General features: G+C 41.8%; 1 protein-coding gene across 2 annotated transcripts in view; it reads right to left on the reverse strand.

The window, feature by feature from the left end:
• Positions 1–16,265: 16,265 nt before the first annotated feature.
• The window catches only part of lypd6 (LY6/PLAUR domain containing 6), a 95,182-nt gene continuing 90,236 nt past the window's right edge, over positions 16,266–21,211 (reverse strand). For both annotated transcript variants that reach the window (XM_008117837.3, XM_003225473.4), the window contains exon 5: positions 16,266–20,955. In XM_008117837.3, the coding sequence (XP_008116044.1) occupies positions 20,794–20,955 (162 nt within the window). In that variant the 3' untranslated portion in view covers positions 16,266–20,793. The remainder of the gene's footprint in view (positions 20,956–21,211) is intronic.

Genomic DNA, 21,211 nt, shown 5'->3' on the forward strand with positions numbered 1-21,211 from the left:
TGGATAAGTGAGACTCTACTATACTAAACTAGACGTTCTATTGTTGGAACTTCAGGAGTTTTCTTCTTGCTCCAAACTGTATGAAAACCAGCTCAAGGAAGTATCTTGGCCCTCCAAATCCATTTTTGGGAAGTGCACCACAAACAAAAGGAGATCCTCCTTCTCCTCCATTTTTATATCAGTAACGCAATTTTCCAGTGGGAGTCCACCACCAGATCCTTTCCAATGCATTAAAAATTAAGGTACGGTAATCCATTTTGAAGAAACAATAGAACATAAACATTTGTAACAAAGAGGTGCATGTATGTTGCCAGAAAAGAGCACAGTAAACACATTGTAACTCAAGAAAGGGATTTGGAATGTATTTATTTAGTTATGTTTCTTTTCCTAGTTTAGACACTAACTAGACAAAACACAGAAGCTCCTTGAAATGATTTATGTCAGTGATATTAGCAATGGGTGGCTGCAAATGTGCATGGAAAACAGTGAAGGGAAGGGGATGGTTGGCCTTTTCCCTACAGGATTTCCCCTATAATTTATCTCCTATGAGGAGAAAGCAACAGGTGAAGTACAATTTAATCAGCAAAAGGCTTAAATCACATATCTCTAAAGTAATCAGATTTTCAGATTCTCAGGTTCCCACTGCAGCAGTTTAGCGAAGCGAAATAAGTGGGAGCTGGCAGCTGGGTAGGTAGAAGAGAAAGCAGTGTTTTTTCCATAATTGTGATGGTACAGTCAAATCTTGCTGCATTCAAAGTACAGGGAACTTAGCTTAGAAGCCAGTTTCCAGGATCTCAGTGAAAATCATGGGCAGGGATTGGAGCCCCTGGTGGGCCCAATGGGTTAAACCCTTGGGCCAGCAGGACTGCTGACCAAAGAAGGCTGGTGGTTCAAATCTGAGGAGCGGAGTGAGCTCCCATCTGTCAGCTCTAGTTCCCCATGCAGGGACATGAGAGAAGCCTCCCACAGGATGGTAAAACATCAAACATCCGGGCGTCCCTTGGCAACATCCTTGCAGATGGTCAATTCTCTCACACCAAAAGTGATCTCAAGTCGCTCCTGACATGGAAAAAAATGGGTAGGGGTTCTGTGAGTTATACTTTTAAAATGTTTTGAAGATCTGCTTTTATTTAGGTATCTTTGATATAAAATCATAGAGTTGGAAGACACAAAAGAGGTCCTGAAACAAGGGAACAGCAGGGGCATTTGTTGGGCAGAGGGGCGATTCCAGCGGGAAGTGTGGGAACCTGTACTTTGCATTGCCCCCTTCCCCATCCCGTGGGGGGAAGTGTCACCACCCTGCTTCCCCCTGCACTTTGCCCGTTCTACCTTATGGAAACACGGGAAGCCTCCTGTGTTCTCCTTGCTTTGTCATAGGATGCTTCCAGCACAGTTCATGGATGGAGCCTCGCCGAAAATAGCTGTGCGTCATTTAATGGGATCCAGAAGGCTCCATCGAAGAAGTATCCTGGAAACATCCTAGGACTCTTTCCAAAGACAATGTGATACGGTCCAAAGAGAGCCATCCAGTCCATTCTGCTATGCAGGAACACAAGTCAAAGCACGCCCGGAAGATGATCATCCAGCTTCCTGAGGAGAATTCACCACACTCCAAAGTAGCATATTCCACTGTCAATCATTCTTGCTAATGTTTAAGTGAAATCCCTTTCCCTATAGTTTTAATCCATCACTTCTGTTCACTATGGCATGTGTCCTAAGGTAAAGATTTTCCCCTGACATTAAGTCTAGTAGTGTCCTATTCTGTGGGTTGGTGCTCATCTCCATTTCTAAGCCAGTGTTGTCCGTCGACACCTCCAAGGTCATGTGGCCAGCATGACTGCATGGAGCGCCGTTACCTTCTCACCGGTGCGGTACCTATTGATCTACTCACATTTGCATGTTTTCGAACTGCTAGGTTAGCAGAGGATGGGACTAACAGCGGGAGCTCACCCCGCTCCCCAGATTCGAACCACTGACCTTTCAGTCAGCATGTTCAGGCAGGCCCCTACCCTCCTCTCCTTCCGGAAGAGCCTAAAAACCTGGCTCTTCCAAAAGGCCTTCGACGATTAATTATTAGGTTGATCTATCTGCCCATCCAACTACAGGATTTTCTGCCACTACTATTTTGCACTTTACTGAGAAACTACCTCTCCCAATTTGATATATTCTGCACTTTGGCCCAAATCCTTGTTTTAGTCTCCTGCTTTTAATACTTTATGCTGTATGTTGATTACTATGATGGTTTTATTGATATTGATGTTTTACTGTTGGAATAATTGTTTTATCATTTTATTGTTGTATATTTCGGGCTTGGTCCCCATGTAAGCTGCTCCGAGTCCCCACTGGGGAGATGGGGTGGGGTATAAAAATAAAGTTATTATTATTATTATTATTATTATTATTATTATTATTATTATTATTATTAGTTCAGTAGCTCAGCAGTTTAACCCGCTGCACCCCCAGGGGCTCCAGTATGTGTCCTACAAAGACATAAATTAAGTTTGCAGTGACTTCTCTCACAGGCTAATTCATGGATTTCCTAGGATGGAACCATGGTAACCAAAGTAAGATCAATCTACTATAAATGAACAGTGTGAATATCCCCTAGGCACTATCCTTCTGACATACACCTTGAAACTTAAACTGGGTATTCCAGTCAATATCGTAAGCCAGTGTGGTCCAACCTTTAGTTGCCAATCAAACTTTAGTATAAGAATGTGAGGGCCAGAGACATTCCAGAAAGAAAATGAATGACATAATTAATATTGAATTACATAATTAAAATATTAATATTTAATTACATAATTAAAATATTTTTCCAGTAAGAAGAGCAAGGGCCAACAAAAATGATTTGGTGGGCTGCATGCGGCCCGTGGGCCACAGGTTAGACCACACTGTCACCTAAGCAATACACTAATGTTCTCTAATGTTCTCATTGCCATCTCTGGAAACTAGCAAATTCTGAGCCTCATACTATTTTCAGGATATTTGATTTGCTTCTCTTCCTATGGTGGTCTTAAGTCTTACTATGCTCCATTTCTGAGATAATTGGCACCATGCCTAGAATAACAATGCACTTTACCACCCAAGTGAGCTTTGTTTTCCCTTAGTTAAATTCAAGGAAATGTGAGCACCTTGTCTTATTGCTATAAGGCTTGCTGTGACAAAGTTTCAGACTTCCTATGTGCTGGTATTTCAGTACCACAACTGTAGCACAGGTGAGTGTGGATTAATTGATGGGTTTTCTCTTCAATGAAAAGAGATGATCCAATCACAATTCAAATGCAATGTAATATAGGAGAGTATTGGTGTCATGCCATAAGTGCCAACCAAAGGAGCTTTTTATCAGGCCATTAATTATGTTTCACCAGTCTTATGTAATAAAGTCCTTATTCAAAGTAGCCATTTTATCAGATCATAGTTGTCCTTTTCTAAAATAGATTAGCATTCTTAAGACAGCACTGCCATGTAGGTTGATTACATGACTATAGAGTAATTCTCTTGAAGGAAGCCTTTTTCCCTCTGTGGAATTCTTATCTGATGTTACCAATGATTTGCAGACTTTTAGGCATTTGATTAAATATATTTCTGGATTTGCCCACTGGGCCAAAGGCTTAATCTTTACAGTTTCCCATGGCCATGGTTCTTTGCATTAATCTTGTTAAAATATGCGCTACACCTGCGGTGGGATGAGATTAAAGCTCAAAGTATAATTATACCTGGGTGACTTTTCCAGCCTGGCCCCAGTGCGCCCAATGCATCTACCCGTTGATAGCAAACAAAACCACAATTATAACAGGCTGATCCAGCTCGAAATTCAAGACCATTACATAAAAAGAGGTGGAGGGGAAGACTGAATGGAAAGCTCACACTGATGAGCTGCCAGAAACAACAAGGCTACAAATAATGAGTTCTGTGTTGAATTGATATAGTCATTTTGAGATTAGTCTGTCTTGGCTATTTAATAAGATCGCTAACAAAGTTATTAGGGTCTTTTTACAGCTGCATACGATCCAATGTGAGGAAAAGGAGATAAATTTAGCTCACTCCTTATGTGGTCATTTTGCACAGAGAGTTTTTATATTGCTTCAAAGCTTGTTGCCTTTCAAGCCGCCACTCCTGTTTGCCAGAGAAAGGCCTCTAGTGTGTGGTCAGCCGAGGCCCCTTTATATCCTGAAACCTAATGGCAGATCCTGTAAATGAATTTCAACCCTTTTGTTTGGAATCTGGTTATCAGGGCTTCCAGACAAACATTCAGAATTTTAGTCTTAACAGGTTTTCGGTAAAAGGAAAAAAAAGATGAAATAATACGGAAGCATTGAAAGTTGCAAATGGAAGATCAAGGGCTGGTTTAAAGGTTTTGTGAGAATACGGAGTCCCCGGTGGCACAGTGTGTTAAAGCGCTGAGCTGCTGAACTTGCAGACCGAAAGATCACAGGTTCAAATCCGGAGAGTGGAGTGAGCGTCTGCTGTTAGCTCCAGCTTCTGCCAACCTAGCAGTTCGAAAACATGCAAATATGAGTAGATCAATAGGTATCGCTCCGGCGGGAAGGTAATGCCATTCCATGCAGTCATGCCAACCACATGACCTTGGAGGTGTCTACGGACAACACCGGCTCTTTGACTTAGAAATAGAGATGAGCATCAACCCTCAGAGTCGGACACAACTGGACTTAATGTCAGGAGAAACCTTTACCCTTACCTTGAGAATGGATACTCTAGTCCAGAGCCGGCCCTAGGTATTTTTCAAGTGTAGGCGAAAAGAATTTTGGCGCCCCCCCCCCCCCACAAAACTAATCACGGAAAAATAAAAGTGTTGGATAAGCGAAAATGTTGGATAATAAGGAAGGATTAAGGAAAAGCCTATTAAACATCAAATTACATTAGGATTTTACAAATTAAGCACCAAAACATCATGTTTTACAACAAAACAATAGAAAAAGCAGTTCAATACATGGCAATGTTATGTAGGAATTACTACCGTGTTTCCCCGAAAATAAGACAGTGTCTTATATTAATTTTTGCTCCCAAAGATGTGCTAGGTTTTATTGTCAGGGGATGTCTTTTTTTCCATGAAGAAGAATTCACATTTATTGTTGAACAAAAAAATGAACACTTATTATATACTGTACAGTAGTTGTCATCACAAACCAGCATAACCAGACGAACTGTGAATCCTATCAAGAATTTCTTATTACTACCATTATTTCCATGTACAACTGGTATGTACATTTACCAACCCTGCATGCTCTGGTGTTCAGTTTGGCAGGCGCTGGGCATGCTTCCAAACAAAAACTGCTAGGTCTTACTTTTGGGGGAGGCCTTATATTTAGCAATTCAGCAAAACTTCTACTAGGTCTTATTTTTCGGGAATGTCTTATTTTTGGGGAAACGGTATATTTGCAAATTTAGCACTAAATATTGAACAGGGATATAGGACAGTGTGGACTTAGATAACCCAGATAGCCCTCAGTATTTAAAAAAAACCCTCTAAAATCAGGACAATAAATAAAGAACATCACTCTGAAAACAGAAGAAATCCAGACAGTAAACAATCAGGGACAGCTAACACCTCCCAAAAAAAGATTCTCCCAGGCAAGAAGAAGCCAGGCCTTGAAGCCACAGGGCCATTAAATGCTAATCAAGGTGATTAATTACAACATTCACACCTGCTTCAAAGAAAAGTTCTTTCTCCCACCCTGGACCTTCTACAGATATATAAACCCCACATACCTAGCTTCCAAGTTCCCACAGACCTCACAATCTCTGAAGGCCCCAAAGGTGGGCTCACGTGGTGCGAAGGTGGGCCCGCGCCGGCTAGAAGGCCCAGCACGGGCACCGGGAGGTCCGAAGGAGAAGGAGGCGGAGAGTGGCGCCCTCCTCCCAGGACGATGGTGCCCCCGGGGCGATGGCGCCACAGGCGAGTGCCTAGTTCACCTTATGGTTGGACCGCCTCTGCTCTAGTCACAGGGTTTCCATGAGTTTTCCAGGCTGTATGGCCATGTTCCAGAAACATTCTCTCCTGACATCTCACCCACATCTATGGCAGGTATCCTCAGAGGTTGTGAGGTCTGTTGGAAATCAGGTAAGTGGGGTTTATATATCTGTGGAAAGTCCAGGTTAGGAGAAAGAACTCTTGTCTGTTTGAGGCAAGTGTGAATGTTGCAATTAATCACCTTAATTAGCATTGAATGGCCTTGCAGATTCAAAGCCTGGCTGCTTCCTTCCTGAGGGAATCCTTTTTTGGGAGGTGTTAGCCGGCCCTGATTGTTTCTTGTCTGGAATTCCCCCGGTTTCAGAGTGTTGTTCTTTATTTATTGTCCTGATTTTAGAGTTTTTTTTAGGTCCTCAAATACATCTATATATCCAACTGTCTTCTTTTTTACTGTTCTCAGTTGAAAGCCAGCTTTTTTAAAAAATGAAAGAAAAAGGGAAATTTTAATTTCTAACATTACAAGCTGCAAAGGGCTGCAACGATCGGTGATTCTGGACTGTGCTGGTGATTTATACTGTGTGACTATTCAGTACACTGGCATATATACTTTCTTGACTGGAGGCAGCAGGGGAGAGCAAGAAAGCTGTCTCCTCTGGTGGATAAAAATATCTTGCTTTCTAGCTCCTGAGCAGCTTGGGATCCAGGAGGGCAGTTTCCCCTTAAGATAGAAAAGGCTTTTCCTGATGTTCCTTCCCTCCTGCTCTTACATATATACACATTACTTGAGAAAATGCTCAGGCTAATATGTGATAGTTACACAGACATGTTACCAGCAGATTTTTGTCCTGATTGTTTCATTTCCACTTTTAAAAAAACCATAACAGTATTCTGAACAGTATTCCCTGTAGTAACCTATGGATGTGAGAGCTGAACCAAAAGGAAGGCTGAGCGAAGGAAGAGAGAAGATGCTTTGGCCACATAATGAGAAGACAGGAAAGCTTGGAGAAGATAAAGATGCTGGGGAAATTGGAAGGAAAAAGCCAGTCCCTTCAAGGATACCATCCATCCATCTCGTCCTTGGTCGGCCCCTCTTCCTTTTTCCTTCCATTTTCCCCAGCATCATGATCTTCTTCAAGCTTTCCTGTCTTCTCATGATGTGGCCAAAGTACTTCATCTTTGCCTCTAATAACCTTCCCTCCAATGAACAGTCAGGCATTATTTCCTGGAGTATGGACTGGTTGGATCCTCTTGCGGTTCACGGCACAATCAGAATTTTCCTCCAACAGCACTGTTCAAAAGCGTCTATCTTCCTTTGCTCAGCCTTCCTTATGATTTTCAAGCTGGAGTGAGTTAAATCTGTGGATGCAGATTCCATTTTCTCTTCATTTTCTCAAAATTAGATTAGAGAGATGGGTTAAACTAGAACTTCAACAGGGACAAATGCAAGATTCTCCACTTAGGCAGAAAAAAATGAAATGCAAAGATATAGAATGGTGGACACCTGGCTCCACAGCAGTACATGTGAAAAATATCTTGGAGTCCTCGTGGACAACAAGTTAAACATGAGCCAACAATGTGATGTGGCAGCAAAAAAGCGAATGGGATTTTGGCCTGCATAAATAGGAGTACAGAGTTCCCTCACTTATCGCGGGGGTTACGTTCCAGGACCACCCGCGATAAGTGAAAATCCGCGAAGTAGGGACACTAGGCTTCTCCTTAGTAAGGAAGTAGAAAGAGGGAGGGAGGGAAGAAGGAGGGAGGGGAACATGGCACCACCTCCTTCTCCTCCCTCTGCCATTTGGGCTCCTTCTCCACTCCGCCGCCTGCACCCGACTGAGACCACTGCCACTGTAAATCATAATTTTTTAATGATTTATAATATTATTTTAGTGTTTATTTAAAAACCACAAAAAGGCGAGTCTGCGAAAAGCGAAACACGAAGCAGTGAGGGAACATTGTATCATGTCTAGATCCAGGGAAGTCCTGCTACCCCCTTATTCTGTCTTGGTCAGACTACACCTGGAATCACACTGTGTCCGATTCTGGGCACCTCAGTTAAAGGGAGATGTTGACAAGCTGGTATGTGTCCAGAGGAGGGCAACTAAAATGATCAAGAGTCTGGAGAACAAGCCCTATGAGGAGTGGCTGAAAGAGCTGGACATGTTTACCCTGCAGAAGAGAAGGCTGAGAGGAGACATGATGAGGACCATGTATAAATATGCGAGGGGAAGAAGGAGCAAGCTTGTTTTCAGCTGCCCTGGAGACTAGGATACGGAACAATGGCTTCAAACGACAGGAAAGGAAATTCCACCTGAACATTGGGAAGAACTTCCTCACTGTGAGAAGAGTTGTTTAGCAGTGGAACTCTCTGCCCCGGAGTGTGGTGAAGGCTCCTTCTTTAGAGCCTTTTAAGCAGAGACTGGACAGCCATCTGTCGGGAGTGCTTTGAATGCGCTTTCCTGCTTCTTGGTAGGGGGTTGGAATGGATGGTCCATGAGGTTTCTTCCAACTCTGTGATTCTATGATTCGACTAGTAAATTATATGTCTTAACTGTCTTTCATTCAAATTTCATTAACAGTTTCCAGTGTTAATTTAAATAATTACATTCTTTTCTGTGAAAACATCTCTCTGTCTTTCCTTCCCTCCCTCCGCCTTTGAGATTATTCATTTTCTTGAGAATGATTTCAAATTATACAGTCTGTGGAATTTCATGCAGGCAAGGCATTAATCACCGTGAATGCTTATGGAGAGTTGTCAAGAGGACCCACAAAATGAAATTTCCTACCTGTTTATGAAGAAGGTAATGTCAAACTGCAGAACCCAAATGGGGAGAGAGTGGCATCAGTTGAATATTACGCCACATTGCGCTTGTGTTAGTATTTCACATTAGAGTGAAGGAATCTGCATAAAGCTGGTATGTAAACGAATGTATTTATTGTATGGCTGCAAAGTATAATTGTATTATATATCAATACATTATACTGGGAAATTACCTGTCCAAGCATGCTATCTGCTGTGGCAACAACCGCGAATGTAACATTTATTCATAGCAGCAACTGCTGCACCGTTACAAACTTGTAACCTTGCGCTCAAATCCCAAACCAGTCCTTGTCACTTTGAAGGTGCTGGGGTGAATATCTTAAACATAGTAATTCATGCTATGGTGACATCCAGATTAACAAAATTTCTATCTCTCCTGCTAATAAATAAGGCTTTGGAGAGGCATTTTATTCTCTCTTTATCACACAAAGGAGACAAACCAGCATTGACTGCACAATGACGGGAGCATCCCATGGCCGGTCTGCCTCCTCCCCATGATAAACCTGTCCCCTGCTATGGATAGAAAAATCCATCAATACCTACAAATCCTGCAATGTTATTGCCACCATTTTGCTTCTGTGCCTACATGCAGAGCCGTCCCTAGGTGATTTTGAAGAGTAGGCAAACAGAATTTTTGCGCCCCCCCCCCCCAAAACCAATAGCTCTTAAAAAAAAAAAAAAACCTTGCCACATTCACACTAATAAAAAACCCCACTTGCCTTCCTTCCTACAGACTTCAGTGGAGGAGGCGGAGGCAGTGGGCGAGGCTGCGGCAGCCTCCTGGAGAGCGAGCACGCCGGCAAGCAGGGCAGGCCCACGCCGGCATGGGCCCGCCCTGCATGCCGGCGTGCGCACTCTCCACCCGCTTCAATCGGCGGAAGGATGTGGTATCCACTTCAAGGATACCATCCATCTATCTTGCTCTTGGTCGGCCCCTCTTCCTTTTTCCTTCCATTTTCCCCAGCACAATGTCTTCTCCAAGCTTTCCTGTCTTCTCATGATGTGGCCAAAGTACTTCATCTTTGCCTCTAATATCCTTCCTTCCAGTGAGCAGCCGGGCATTATTTCCTGGAGGATGGACTGGTTGGATCTTCTTGAGGTCCAAGGCACTCTCAGAATTTTCCTCCAGCATCACATTTCAAAAGCATCTATCCTCCTTCGTTCAGCCTTCCTTATAGTCCAGCTCTCACATCCATAGGTTACTACGGGGAATATTTATTTATTTATTTACAGAGTCCGAAGGGGACTCAGGGCGGATCACATTATGTACATATAGGGCAAACATTCAATGCCCATAAACACATTGAACTGAGACAGAGACAACAGTCAGACAGACGCAGAAGCAATTTAACCTTCTCCTGAGGGGATGTTCGATTCTGGCCACGGGGGGAGCAGCTGCTTCATCATCCACTCTGATGGCACTTCCTCACTTCCTCATTCCAATTGTAATTGTAAATTAGTTAAACTTGCCTCCCCACTTTTATAAATGGTACCTTATTTCCTACTTGATAGATGCAACTATCTTTCGGGTTGCTAGGTCAGCAACGAGCAGGGGCTATATTTTATTTTTAATTGATGGGTGCTCACCCCGGCACGGGTTGGCCTCGAACTCATGACCTCATGGTCAGAGTGATTTATTGCAGTAGCAGTTTACCAGCCTGCGCCACAGCCTGGCCCCATTGTTTTAGCTATGCAGAATACCATTGCTTTAGCTATGCGGACCTTCTTTGCCAATGTGATGTCTCTGCTTTTCACTATTTTATCGAGGTTGGCCATTGCTCTCCTCCCAAGAAGTAAACATCTTCTGATTTCCTGGCTGCAGTCTGCTTCTGCAGTGATCTTCGCGCCTAGAAATATAAAGTCTGTCACTGCCTCCACGTTTTCTCCCTCAATTTGCCAGTTATCAATCAGTCAGGTTGCCATAATCTTGGTTTTCTTGATGTTTATAAATGTATATAATTTATAAATGTTATTTATTAAACATGTGCGCGAAATTTGTTCTCACCATTTCTTCCGTGTCTTCCATTTATTCAGAAGCACGAAACAGGAAGCCCCCCACCACTCAAAACTCAGCTCGCCACGAAAGCCTGCTTTCATGTGGAGCCAAAATTTCATGCATGCACACTTCTCTTTCTCCTCCTCCCTCTTTCCCTCCCTTGCACCCACAATGTCCCATATTCACTCATGAGAGTCACGGCTGGGCAGCCCCACATCCAGACTGCAGCATCAGGTGTGTGTGTGTGTATTTGTGTAACTGTACCGGCACTCGGTTGCAGGCAGGCACTGAGGCTTCTGCGCACTTTCCAGACCTGCCTGAGCCCCACCACACAGACACACACTCTTTCCAGGGATAGTGTGTGTGTGGTATGGGGCAGGCAGGCAGGCCTGGAAAGCTTGTGCAGGCCTCTCAGTGCCTGCCTGCAGCCGAGTGCCTGCACAGTCACACACCCCACCACACACACATACCCTGCCACCCACCACACTCTCAGAGTGGAAAGGAGGGAGGGGAAGTTGTTCCTTCCTGCTTGCTTGCTGAGATCTGGATATGGGATACCCGGGCCATGACTCCCGTGAGTGAATATGGGGCATTGTGGGCGTGAGGGAGGGAGGAGGAGGAAGAGAAGAAGTGTAGTGCCTGCCAGGCAGCCAAACACCACATGAAGGGGAGCCGGTGGGTTGTTTTCGGTTGTTTTGTTTCGGAGCCTGAAAATCGGCCCATTATGGGGGAGCCTATTTTCAGGCCTTGAAACAAAACAACCGACAACAACCCTCCCAATTTTAGGATGCTTGTATTTAGTGCTAGCATCAAAGACTTTATGCAGAATTAGACTGCTGTGACCATGCAACTTCTCTCAGCTTCAACAAAATTGATTTTTTTTTTTACATAAGGTATTGTTTGAAGAAAAAAGAAAATGAAGAGGTGTATGGAATATGGCCCTATATCTAAAGATGAGATGTTTCAAAGATACTTCAAAGTGCTCACTGCTATAACTCAGAACCTCTTCCAAGCAACACTCTCACTGTTATAAATCAGACCCTCTTCAAGACATCTCCCCTGGGTGCTTCCTGTCATATTAGGTGTCTGAAGCTGTCTGCCTTTTTCTCATGAGATTTCTTAAAAATGGATAGCCGGGCATATTATTCTTCAGAAATAAAATCAGAAGCAAGCCTTCCTAAAAGGAAGGCTTTCTTTGGAAACACAACTTTTGTCTCTGGAAATCTGACAACTAAACAAAATTGCTGATGTCACTAATTTCACAGAGCACAAATGGAATATTTTTCTCTTTTTTACTCATCCTAGCCTTATTGATGATATATGGAAATGAGAGTGTGTGTGCCTTTAAATTGCCTGGGTTTGTGTGTCAGGAGCGACTTGAGAAACTGCAAGTCGCTTCTGTTGTCAGAGAATTGGCCATCTGCAATGACATTGCCCAGGGGACCCCCGGATGTTTGATGTTTTACCATCCTTGTGGGAGGCTCATGTCCCCGCATGGGGAGCTGGATCTGACAGAGGGAGCTCACCCATTCTCCCTGGATTTGAATCGCCAACTGTCAGTCAGCAGTCCTGCTGGAACAAGGGTTTAACCCATTGCGCCATCGGGGGCTCCAAAAATTGCCTGTTGACTTAACATTGATTTTATGCATTTCAAAGGTGGTTTTGCCAGTCCCTTCTGAACTAAAGCCTAGAGTACCTGGCAGTCCCTCAACCAAGAGCTAACCAGAGCTGATCCTGCTTAGTTTCCAAGATTCGAGGGGATGTGACATCTTAGGATAGTGTGTGTATGAATGTGCCTTCAGGTTGTCTATTGACTTATGACGATCACACAAATTTCATAGGTTTCTTAAGAAGAGATTTTGCGAATTCCTTCTTCTGACATATAGCCTACAGCACCTAGTATTCGTTGGCAATCTCCTATGCAAATAATAAGCAGACCTGACCCTGCTTAGCTTCCAAGATCAGATGAGATCCAATGTCTTAGTGTATTTAGGCTTCACTTTTAAAGTATGACATTTAGCAATTTAACCCAAGCCTTATATCTTTCAGTGAGTTCAGGTAAAGGTAAAGGTTTTCCCCTGATATTATGTCTAGTCATGTCCGACACTGGGGGTTGGTGCTCATCTTCATTTCTAAGCCAAAGAGCTGGCATTGTCTGTAGATACCTCCTAGGTCATGTGGCCAGTATGACTGCATGGAGCGCTGTTACCTTCCCGATGGTGTGATACCTATTGATCTACTCACATTTGCATGCTTTCGAACTGCTAGGTTGGCAGAAGCTGGGGCTAACAGTGGGAGTTCACCCTGTTCCCCGGATTCGAACCAGGATAAGTGAGTTTACCTTCAGCTAAATTTCCTTTGGATCACAGCAACGTAGACAGCTTTTAAAAAGTGACATTTCTAGTGTTCAAATTTTGATTCATGCATTTTAAAGATCTTTAATCGTTCCATCCATATGTTTACCACATAGAATATTTCTCTCGGGACACATCACACTGTTGACACCTACATTCTCCAAGTGACTGAGCTCATGGTTTTGCATTTCTATTCTGTAGCCTGGAAAACAGATACACTGTGTAGCCTTCTAAGAGCAACAAGTGAAAAATTAAATGCCTAACAAACTAGAATCATTGGATCTCTTCTAACAGAAAACTAATAATCATATCTCATGCCATTTCTAACAGCACTAAAAGATTTGTGAGCTACTATTTTGAGTTTTTCTTCTTTAAAAACCTTATGTGGACCTCAGAGCAGACAAGGAATTACTCACCACAGGAGAGAAAAAAATGTGCCGCATAATGCCAACACAAACACTCCAACTATATTTTCCATGAAATACTTTGTCCAGAGTAGACGAACTATCAAGCGGTTCACATAATGTCCCCATCCACATAAATCCACAACATGTGAAGAAAGATGTGAAAGCATAATCATCGACAGTGGCACCTTGTGGATTCGATGTTGAGTTGTATGTGTGTAAATCCATTCTGGCTTTTAGGCTTTTGAGTTATAAAGAAAATATTCAAGGTGTTGAAATATGAGACTTAGCATTTCCTCAATTTTTCTATATTAACCAGATTAGCAAGAGATTTTACATGAAAGACCAGCATTTCACTCCAGCCACACATTTCCCCAATTCTTCCTCCTCCTGTTGGTTTCATGCCTTTGTTATGTTCTAAGAAAATAATCCAGAGTAACATATATGTAGGAGCCCCTGGTGTTGCAGTGGGTTAAACCCTTGTGCAGGCAGAACTGATGACCTGAAGGTTGCCAATTCGAATCCAACCCTGTGATAGTCTGGATGAGCTCCCTCTATCAGCTCCAGCTCATGCAAGGACATGAGAGAAGCTTCCCACAAGGATGGTAAATACATCTGGGCATCCCCTGGGTAACGTCCTTGCAGACAGCCAATTTTCTCACAGCAGAAGTGACTTGCAGTTTCTCAAGTCGCTCCTAACATGAAAAGAAAACACATGTTATTTTTGGTCTGGTGATAAGCAGGCTTTTCTTATTGCTGTGCTGGATTCTTCCAGCAGATGCTTACAGAGAAACCATCAATATCAACCTTTCTTCATTCAACAGAAGCAAAACCTCAAAAGAGGTTTCACAAAGAGTATTGACATAAAAATGCATCTTCTCCCTTATACACAGGAATGTCCAAAGCAGCAACAAGATATGCTGAAAAAAAAGTTGCTTGCTGCTTTGTGCTGTTATCTTTAGGAAAAAATTCTGGTGCTTGAAGTGGATATTTGCAATATTTGGAACAAGCAGAACAAATCCCAGACACTTTTTTTTAAAGTTAGGTTAACTTGAATATTTTGGAAATAAATTAAGATTCACATTCCATTGGCTATTTTAACTGGATTTTAATCTACACGAGTTCAGCGAGACTGAAAATCATGTTGTACAGACTATATAATGAAAACTCAGACTTGCCTAATGTAATACCAGCCCTCACGTCTCCACCTGCCTGCTCCATTAAATTAAATATCTGCTCGTTACATTCAGGGTCAACTTTTAAAAAAAGAAATCACTTTAAAATGTAATGCATTGCAAGATCATTTAGAAGTATTAGTCGATTTCTTTGGAATGCACATTACCTCATTCCTTGCTTAACCACCAGCTTTGTAGCACAAAAGAAGGTGAAGATCAGAAAAGAGAAGGAATACAAATCCAAAATTAACAGCAGGTTCCACCTAATAAGTCTATCTTTTCATACATTGCATCAGCTAAGAATTTTATTTGGCTGGATCATAAGGTTTAAGGAGGTTTACATTTGTTTTTCATCCCTTCTCACTAATGCCACCACCTGTATGGAGCAACCCCCTACACACACACACCTGTTCTTGAGGATTGGAAGCACTTGTGGGATGGCGGAGATTTCCATACATTTTACACAGGCAATCCTACACTCATGTATCAAAAGGAAAGCCCCAATGAACTTAGTGGATATGTCTTTTGAGTGACTCAATGAAGTTACATTTGCATGGCGAACATGTGAGCTATACTTTCAGAATGCATTTAAAGTTGATTTTAATGTTGAGTTTGCCTTTAAAAATAAAACATTTTGCTCCAGTTGGGGGCAGTATATGGAGCTGCTGAGCTGCTGAATTTGCTGACCGAAAGGTCAGTGGTTCGAATCCAAGGAGTGGGATGAGCACCCAGTGTTAGGCCCAGCTTCTGCCAACTTAGCAGTTCAAAAACATGGAAATGTGAGTAAATCAGTAAGTACCACTCTGGCGGGAAAGTAACGGCGCTCCATGTAGTCATGCCAGCCACATGACCATGGAGGTGTCTATGAACAACACTGGTTCTTCGGCTTAGAAATGGAGATGAGCACCAACCCCCAGAGTCCGACATGACTAGACTTAATGTCAGGGGAAAACCTTTACCTTTACCCTGGGGACAATATTTGTTGTCGGCTGCCTAGTTTCATAGATCATTGAAATATAAAATAAAAATCGGTTATGAAAATAGAGGACTGACTGCCAAGATGCTTGCAGGAAAACAATTTCTCAGTTGTACTAAGTTACCGATGAGTTTCTGAGCCTACAATAAAATGCTACTGTTCAAGTCCTTGATGGATGTGAGCCAGGATTATGTCCTATACCCTTGTGAACCTGCCCCATCAGGTCTAAAAAAACCACAGAAGCAAATACATAGGGTGGTACTGAATTGCTATCATCCATGGATTAAATGTCGCCCATCAGACGAACAAGTTCCGCCTTGCCCTCTATATCCTTAAAATCTGCTATAGGATAGACTTAGGGTGCTGCAGAAAGGTACTGCCTGCGTGAAAACTACTCTACATAAAATTGGTACTTTGTACCATTCCTTTTGTGTATGCACTTGGTTCCTTGGCTGTCATGATGGGGATTCTAGGAGCTGAATATCCAAAACAATTTTTTTTGGTAAGCTCTGTTTTGCATATACAGGAAAGAGCATGTTTGGCCTAGACAACTTTCTGTTCCAAAGTTAAGAAGCACAAAAAGACTGTCACAAATTGTATGCCATATTTTTAAAACATCATTTATTTATAGAATGTACAAAATTTACATTAACAATTGGAAGCACTATTTACAGGGGAACACATTGACCAGAGGATAGGTAAAAACAAACAAACAACAATAGAAGGACAACCATCTGTGATTTTGCAGACATTTGCCTTCAGATTATCATGCTCTTCCTGATTCCTTTTTGAAAATGACATGGGAAGGTAAGAGGAATTATTTCACACAGCCTAAAAGATCTACATTCACAGTGAAATGCAGATGCTGAAATATTTAGCACACCATCATGCTGGGACTGCAAATGTTCAAAGTTTCAGAAACGTGTTCCAACTCCACTGTCACTCACAGAGCAATATACAACTTTCTTGGACGATACTGTGTCAGGTTCAAAAACCACAGATTTTACAGACAGGACAATTCAGTCACTCTGGTTTGCACAAATAGAAGCGTTAAACCACATTGATACCCAAGGCCTCCCAAGTATGTTATACATATGGCTAGGTCATGCAAACAAACACACCCACCACCTTTTCAGAGTTCACAAGGGATACAAGACATAGGAACAGACACCACAAACATTTTTTATCCTTAGTGATGATCTACACATTGATAATTACTGCCACAACGAGACAACTTGAAACAGCATACCTATGATGACACATGTTCTTTGTACGGGGTGGGCACACCTCTGGTTTGTGGGCCTAATCTGTCCTATTTGTTCCTTCCACCCCTCCCTGTAAACTATCAGGGTGGGGAAAATGGACCTTGTTTATCAGCGCCAACTAATGATTCCCCTTTATGCTGTTCTTCCTTCTGAGTGTAAGACAGTGGTTCTCAACCTGGGGTCCCCAGATGTTTTTGGCCTTCAACTCCCAGAGATCCTAACAGTTGGTAAACTGGCTAGGATTTCTGGGAGTTGTAGGCCAAATACATCTGGGGACCTCAGATTGAGGATCACTGGTGTAAGGTGAGCAGGACAGTTTAAGGTGGCCACTGTCACCTTGCATGTGTATGTGCTCAGAGCACATAGAGTAATGCACCTCCCAATGCTTCTTCTCCTGACGGAAAGGATCTTGCTGGTGTGGAAGCTTTCCATTTAATTCAAGCCCATCCTTTGAATGCCCAAATGCCATTTCTAGCTGCCTTAACAATGTGGTGAATCATGGGTATGTGAACATACTGTGTTGAGAACTCTTAAGACACTCAAAGACTTGTCCCCATTTTTATGTGGAGAGGGGGTAGGATTATTGACAGAATTCTGATCCTATCCAAATTATTGATACACCTGTCTCATTTTTGGCACCAATAATTACTTTGGTAAGCTGAGTCATATATTATGGAATTGGCTCAGTAGTGCAGTTGGTGGAAGAGAGGAGAGAGATAATATTTTACTTGACGTGAATGGTCATGCTGGCTGGGAGTTTCTGTCATTCAAAAATGTAACTTTCCCAAGCTCTGGGTGATGTTGTACCTTGCCGCTTGACACTAGCATTACAGTGTTATGCCACACTGAACGTAATGTTGCATTTGCTGGCATATATACCATTTTAAACCAGCAGTGGGGATTATGAAGATACCTGATGTTGATGAACGGTGACTCCCAGCACTCCTCATCATTGCCAGAGTAGCTGAGAGTTGAGGTCCAATAACATCAGAGAGTCACATAATTTTGTCTCCTCTAAACATTGAGATTAAACTGAAACTATTTTGTAAGCACAATACTATCAGACTTGTTGTGTATGAAATGGGATTGAATGAATTAAAATGAACATAGAACTATGTACTTTGCAAAATTCTGGTCATTAGAACATTTTTGTCTATTTGTTTTGTTGTTTAGTTTTGTTTAAAAAAATACAAAAGAGCTCTACAGCTGTTTTGTGTAACAGCATTGCTTGCAACACTGGCCTGGGTTCCAAGATCCCAAAAAGTGAAAGGGCAAAGTGAAGAAAGGGGCCTTCCCCACTGAAAACTAAGCACTCCCCTAAAAACTACAACCGGAGCTCAAGGGACTTTCTGGGAATCGACGTATACAGGAAGGAGAAATCAGTAACAATTGGACAGAGGCAGATTGAACCCAATACTCTACTTCCTCACTAAGCATCAATGGCTCCTTATTCTGATTATGTTAATCATGGCAAAACTGAAGAACAAACAATGGTCACAACTAAAATGTATGTTGCTGCTTTTAATGGGATTTCATGACTAAGTTTGGGTGCAAGCCCCTCGTTTTGTTCTGTCCCCAATTTTACAGCATCAATTTCTGTTGCCACTTGATAAAGTGCCAGCCCTATTGATCAATGCTAGCCAAAAAAAAAAGGAACTCATAAAAAGCACTATAATATTATATGGCTGTATATTGTATATAAAATTTGGCTTTGCACCCCCAAAACCAGCGATGCTTATTTGACTTTACTTCAACTTTATCCACCTTTTATTTTTCCATAACTTGAATTCTGAAGAAGCTGAAGATCATTTATCACAAAATATATATTACAGGTCATACTTAACAGAAGCATTGTCAATTGTTGCTTCAGAATGGGACACTGTACAACACGTCATCAATTCTGATTGCATCATACAAAAATAAATATTGTGATTTAGTAAGCAAAATAAACCATACTGTATGCCCAAAGTATTACCTGGGTTAATAAAACACTAAAACACATTAATATTCAGTCAATTCCATTTTGAAAATAAGAAAAGTTTCCATACAGCAGTGGTTCTCAACCTATGGGTCCTCAAGATGTTTTGGCCTTCAACTTCCAGAGATCCTAACAGCTGGTAAACTAGCTGGGATTTCTGGGAGTTGTAGGCCAAAACACCTGGGGACCCACAGGTTGAGAACTACTGCCATACAGGTTGCATATCCCTTCCCCAAAATGCTTGGAACCAGCAATGTTTTGGATGATCTTTTCAGATTTTGGAATACTATTATTTGCAGAAGCAAACGTAATGAATTATCCATAAACACCTTATACATATAGCCTGAATCTGATTTTACACATAGTATTTTTAATCATATTGTGTATGAAACATATTTTGTGTTCACTGAACCATCAGAAAGCAACTGGGTTACTTTCTCAGCCACCCATGGATGTGAAACCATGGATATGGTTTCTGTGGTTAAGGAAAACTTAACTCTATTTCAGAATTTTGGATTAGGGATGCTCAGCCTGTACTAGCAGAAATTCTAATTATTCCAGAGTCTTCATTGTACCCCTTGGAGAATAGCTGTTCTTAAGAGTCACCGTAGTCTGATAATCCTATTGCCACATCATAGCTTACACACCAGAAGTTTATCCATTCATTTTCAGGCAAGCACAGCACCAGAAAGAATGCGGAAGTGCACATCCAAACTGATTCAAACATTAAAGTAAATTGGGAAGCTTTCATAAGCACAGCAAAAGTAGGACTGCATATGTGCAGCTCTCTTTCTACCCAGATTTGTTCTGAAGCTAATTCCACCACATACAATGAAAATCACTCCCAGGAAGTGAGTACTCCCAGGGGTGGTTTCACTGTGCAATGTTACACATTTCTACCCAAAAGTTAGAACCATTGGGTTCAAGGGATCTTACTCTGAAGTAAGTGCACATAAGACCATAGCTGAAGTCTACTGAATTGATGAGATCAACTGGCAAAATCACCCTAAGTAAAAATTTAGCTTAAATTAAAAAAATGCAAATATTTAACATAAAAAACCAATAAGTTGAAGAAACTATTGCATCTTCAGTTATAAATGTGGGAAATATATGTTCTAAGACAGTGGTTCTCAACCTGGGGTCCCCAGATGTTTTTGGCCTACAACTCCCAGAAATCCCAGCCAGTTTACCAACTGTTAGGATTTCTGGGAGTTGAAAGCTAAACCATTTGAGGACTCCAGGTTGAGAACCACTGTTCTAAGATGATACCAACTCTGCTTAACTGTCAAAGACCGCCTCTTTCTTCAAAGTTATATGCAAATTCATTTTCAAGGGTATACCATTGATTGAAGCTCATAGGTTGGATCCAGATTCAGTCTTTGGAAAGTAGAAGTATTGGTTCAAATGGCCCTACTCTTTTAACTATAACCCAGTTAGTTGCAACTGCAATACAATTAACCAATGAATATTTGTCCAGGAATCCATTATGGCAGAATAACTTTTGAGAGGAGTTTCTGGTTTTCATCAAGTATTACTGTAAGTGTACAATTCCAAATATTTTTCGTTTACAAGAAGGCTGTCTGTTGGAGATTGGGGAGAAGGGGGCAGGGATAAATATGTCAACTGATTTTTTTCAAGGACTACAAAAGGGTTCCTTCCTTAAACTTACAGCTCACATCTCTTCCACCCTCCAGTGTCATTCCTTTTTAAAAAAGAGACAGTTCAAAAACCATGGCTTTTGAACTAACCAGTGCTAAAAAGAAAAAAAATGTAGAAATGCCATTAAAAATGTAAGGTATGAAATATATATTAAATTAAGATCATTTCTGTATGCATAAATATTTTCATCCTCAATCCTTGGTGTGTAACTAGCACTTTAACCTTGAGACCTACGTAGCAAAGAGTAACAAGAGAAACAGCATCATTATGGATGCACTTTGCAAATGTCTCTGTGTGTGATTGAGTGGCGTTGTCGTCGCAAAGATGGCATCACTTGCGTTTCTGGGCAACGGCAAGTTGCAGATGTTTCCTTCACAACAAGAAGTGCAGACCTGGAAAACAGAACATAAAAAATCATGGTGAAGAGAGACCATCCCACTCTTAGGAGAAACCTTTGCTATATATATACATTAAACACCAAGTATTAAAGCCATGTTGCTGCTCTTTTGATTGGGGAAGGTTGGGGTGGGGCATGAACACAGTCTTCTAAAAAAAAATCAAGAATTTCACTGTAAAATTGAACGAGACTGGAAACAAATTTAATACTCAGGGTGAAGCACGATAGAATCCTATTATAAACCCCACCCA

Source organism: Anolis carolinensis, chromosome 1 (assembly GCF_035594765.1).
Source record: "Anolis carolinensis isolate JA03-04 chromosome 1, rAnoCar3.1.pri, whole genome shotgun sequence".
Lineage (NCBI taxonomy): Eukaryota > Metazoa > Chordata > Lepidosauria > Squamata > Dactyloidae > Anolis > Anolis carolinensis.